We start from the raw sequence: 3,506 nt of genomic DNA on the forward strand, positions 1-3,506 counted from the left end.
CATCCATAAACATACAGAAAGTTGTTGAAGTAAATTTCTTCTGGCCACTTTAGGTGCATGAAATACCACTACGGGTGGTGGTACAATCAGCAATAGAATGAAGAACTAAAGGTGTCCATATCCCAAAACTTTCCACAACTAGTAGAATGAAATGACCTCCCGCCTTCTCCACAATAGTGAGATGCTTTACATCCTTAGCCACCTCTCTAGCTGCAGCAACCACTCCAGCACAGAAAACGGAGGAAGAAATATGAACAGGCTGAGTAGTGCTGTGGACAGAGACATCAAAATAGGCGGGATGACCAAGTTGATAATCCGGAAGCTATCGTGCTATTGTGAATCAACACCTCTCCCTAGCCATTGCCAAAAGGCACCTGTCAGGCTGAAGCGACATCAAACAGTGAAAATATCAAGCCCGTAGCCTTTTAGTCATTGCCCCAGACTGCTTGTATGGATTGCCACTGTGCTTGGGAAAAGCAGCCAGCAAAAGCAGACCACTCAAGTCTAGCTGATTTTAATAATGAAATTCGATAGTTTATTCACGTATATAGCTTTGTGTTCTTGGTGAAAATCAAATCTGCTGTCATGCTTGATAAGCCTGGCCAGTCACATATAGCAACATATACAGTAGAGGTCTTATTATTGTTTACTGTGCAAAACCTCTTACAAAGAGTACGTACAAGCACAGATAATGAATCAACAAAATTAATTATGTGATTAATTGATGTTCAGCTAGCCTTGCTTTAAATTGGTCTAAACTTGAACAGGTGATGAGGTCGTTGGGTAAATTGTTCCAGATCTTTATACTTGACGGAAAGAATGAGTTAAGATATGAGTTTGCACTTGTGTTTGGCTGTAACAGCCTCATTCGGTGGCCTTGTAAACAGTAGTTAGATGGAGCTGGTATGAGTATCGTCTTGCACAGTAATAATAAAAAAGTAATATAATCATACGGTACAATAGTAGGGACCACAAAGGTTTGGGCATGGCCCATGAAAAAACATCACCCAAAAACCAGTCTCGCCTTTCCCTGACAACGATGAAGCAGTATTGGTTAAGTAAACCTAAGCTCAAACAACTCTTCAGATCAACCTGAACCCTTTTTAAAATTTTTTTTTAAATTATTAAACAGATATTTCTAGTGACTGACTGACTGACTAAGTAACTGACTGACTGACTAACTGACTAATGTCTTCAGACAAGCATAACTCATAAGGATACAGGCTTGATTTTTCACTGTTCGACGTCACACACGCCTATTGGCATACCACAGTACATAAAACGCAATCTTCATGGACTTACCGGTGTCCTCCTTTGTGTCCCATTCATCTTCACTGATAGTGAAAGGTCACAGTGTCATAGTGGCTACTTTGATTGCAGAGGTGGTTTTCAATTAGTTCTTGATTTGTAATGGTTGAACATAGCTGATAATGAAGTGTAATGGAAACTTCACTGTTCAGACAATAATTGATCAAACAAGTACACAAAAAATTTGGAATTTTCTGTTATAGTAGGGACCATAGTACATCAATAAAAGTACTGAAACAAGCTGGAATAGTGTATGATATTATATCACAGTAAAACAATAAGAAGTGTTATATCCCTACTGTGCTCAAGATACCATAATGGAAATGCACAGTAGGGATACAAATATATAACACTTCTTATTGTTTAATATCGTGCACTACTCCAGCTTGTTTCAGTATATTTTATCAATGTGCTATGGTCCCTACTCTAGTTGAAATTCTTTTGTGTACTTGTATAGTATGTATAGGGCTATAGTATTTGCACTCCACTAGGTTATTATCTCGACTTTATCAATTCTGTGTAATTACACTTCTTAAGACAATTTAGGCAGTACCTCTGCTACAGTATATCAGGTAAAGTGTGAAGATGTGCATCATTACTTCACTGCCATGTGATCACTTATAATTGATATATTACAATTATGATCTCATTGTTACATAAATTATGCCTGGGTTAAAAGATAAGTTGCCGATATTTACGTAACTATAATAGACAGGAAAGAAACTAAATATGCATATGCATAGTTACAAAATTATAACATATAAAGTCTGTGCAAAGTAAGAACCACTCATCCTATTTTTATGTCACATTTAACGAATGTCACACTTGAAGAATGCCACATCATCAACAACAAATTCAGGATTATCCAGTATTGATATTGGAGCAAATTTAGGACAACCAGTTGCCACATTCATGTCTGATTTTGGGTGATGAAAACTAGTACTGGTTGGGTTGGGTCTGAATGACTGTACAATATTGTTGTTGCTTTTCTGGTTCATTAATGCCATTGTCACCATATGCTGAAATGGCCATTCTAGTAAAGCATCATATTCTCCCTTCATGATGGTAAGGAAGTAAGATATGTAACGTCCCTTGCCACTACCATCACCATCTAAATACACATGTAGACACAGTCTGTACCCAAACTTGCTGGTGTAAAATGGTGCTGAATATAAACTGACAGTCTTTCCTAGTAGAGCATCCCTCCTACGTCTGGTGATATCTGGTATCTTCCATATGTAGTGACCATCATATGAAGTAGCTTGAAGTGTTTGTATACATTTTTGTTTGCTGACCAGTGGACAACCACGTTCATTGTTAGGATCCAAATGGAGATCCATCTGAAATTAAAAGCAACGCATTAGAACATAGCTATATACCTTAGTACACCATATTAATACTGACTACAACCCAGCTTCTATGCAGCTACGTATATTTGATTACCTTTGATAATGCACTCCAGCAATTCATCTCAAGTACCTTGATGTGGATGAACTTCACTATAAGCCTGCATGACTGACTTTTATTTTAGGAGAATGGGTCCAGCAGAACAAAGATTTGCTGTAACTGTTCAATGATAGACATGACTACTAGTATACTGAACTTGATATTATGTAGTCTAACACTTTATGGATTAATGTGCTGAGTGCTACTTGTAGTAGTACATGAGAAAACAAACTTAATATATAGCAAGAAACACTGTGCATAATACTATATACAGGCAACAGATCTAGATCCAGGACTACAATGACTTTTAACAAGTTCAACTATAAAGTGTTGAAACTTTAAAATTCAATTACGTATGTCCAGTAGTCAAACCCATGGCATCAGGGGTTCAATCCCCATACTAGGAGCAGCCAGCTACAGTTTCCTCTCTTACAGTGATGTCATGGCTGCATTTACTCTGCTATTATGTGCTTGAGAGGAGCTAGATCACATCAGGGCTGTCCACCAAACTATATGACAACTCCTTGTTCTGAAGAGAGACAAGGAATACAAGTCTTCGGCAGCATACCACCAAAATTACTGTTGAAATACAAGTTGGGTAAAAGAGCCCATCTAAATCATACTTCTGTCGTTTCTCACATTCAAAACATCAATAAAGTGAGAACACTAGGTGCATTAAACACCTTAACATCAATAAAAGTCTTCTGATGTTTACATCCTGAAGCAGAAACATCTACATGAGGGGCCTCATC

At 37.6% G+C, this 3,506-nt stretch overlaps 1 protein-coding gene across 1 annotated transcript; it reads right to left on the minus strand.

Moving 5' to 3' along the window:
- Positions 1 to 1,887: 1,887 nt before the first annotated feature.
- LOC136249101 (TNF receptor-associated factor 1-like) lies at positions 1,888 to 3,283 on the minus strand. The gene is made up of 2 exons (XM_066041028.1): positions 2,752 to 3,283; positions 1,888 to 2,648 (listed from the first exon to the last, which is right to left on the minus strand). Exons 1-2 carry the CDS (start codon positions 2,776 to 2,778, stop codon positions 2,118 to 2,120), a joined length of 558 nt encoding a protein of 185 aa, XP_065897100.1. The 5' UTR covers positions 2,779 to 3,283; the 3' UTR covers positions 1,888 to 2,117.
- Between the last annotated feature and the right edge of the window lie 223 nt (positions 3,284 to 3,506).

The sequence above is a fragment of the Dysidea avara genome, chromosome 3 (genome assembly GCF_963678975.1).
Source record: "Dysidea avara chromosome 3, odDysAvar1.4, whole genome shotgun sequence".
NCBI lineage: Eukaryota > Metazoa > Porifera > Demospongiae > Dictyoceratida > Dysideidae > Dysidea > Dysidea avara.

What these genes read in the sequence shown, in the direction of transcription:
- LOC136249101 (XM_066041028.1), bottom strand. Translation starts at nt 2,778, where the DNA reads ATGAATTGCTGGAGTGCATTATCAAAG. An exon ending in GCTGGAGTGCATTATCAAAG is followed by an intron (nt 2,649 to 2,751) that starts GTAATCAAATAT and finishes TTTTAATTTCAG; the next exon opens with ATGGATCTCCATTTGGATCC.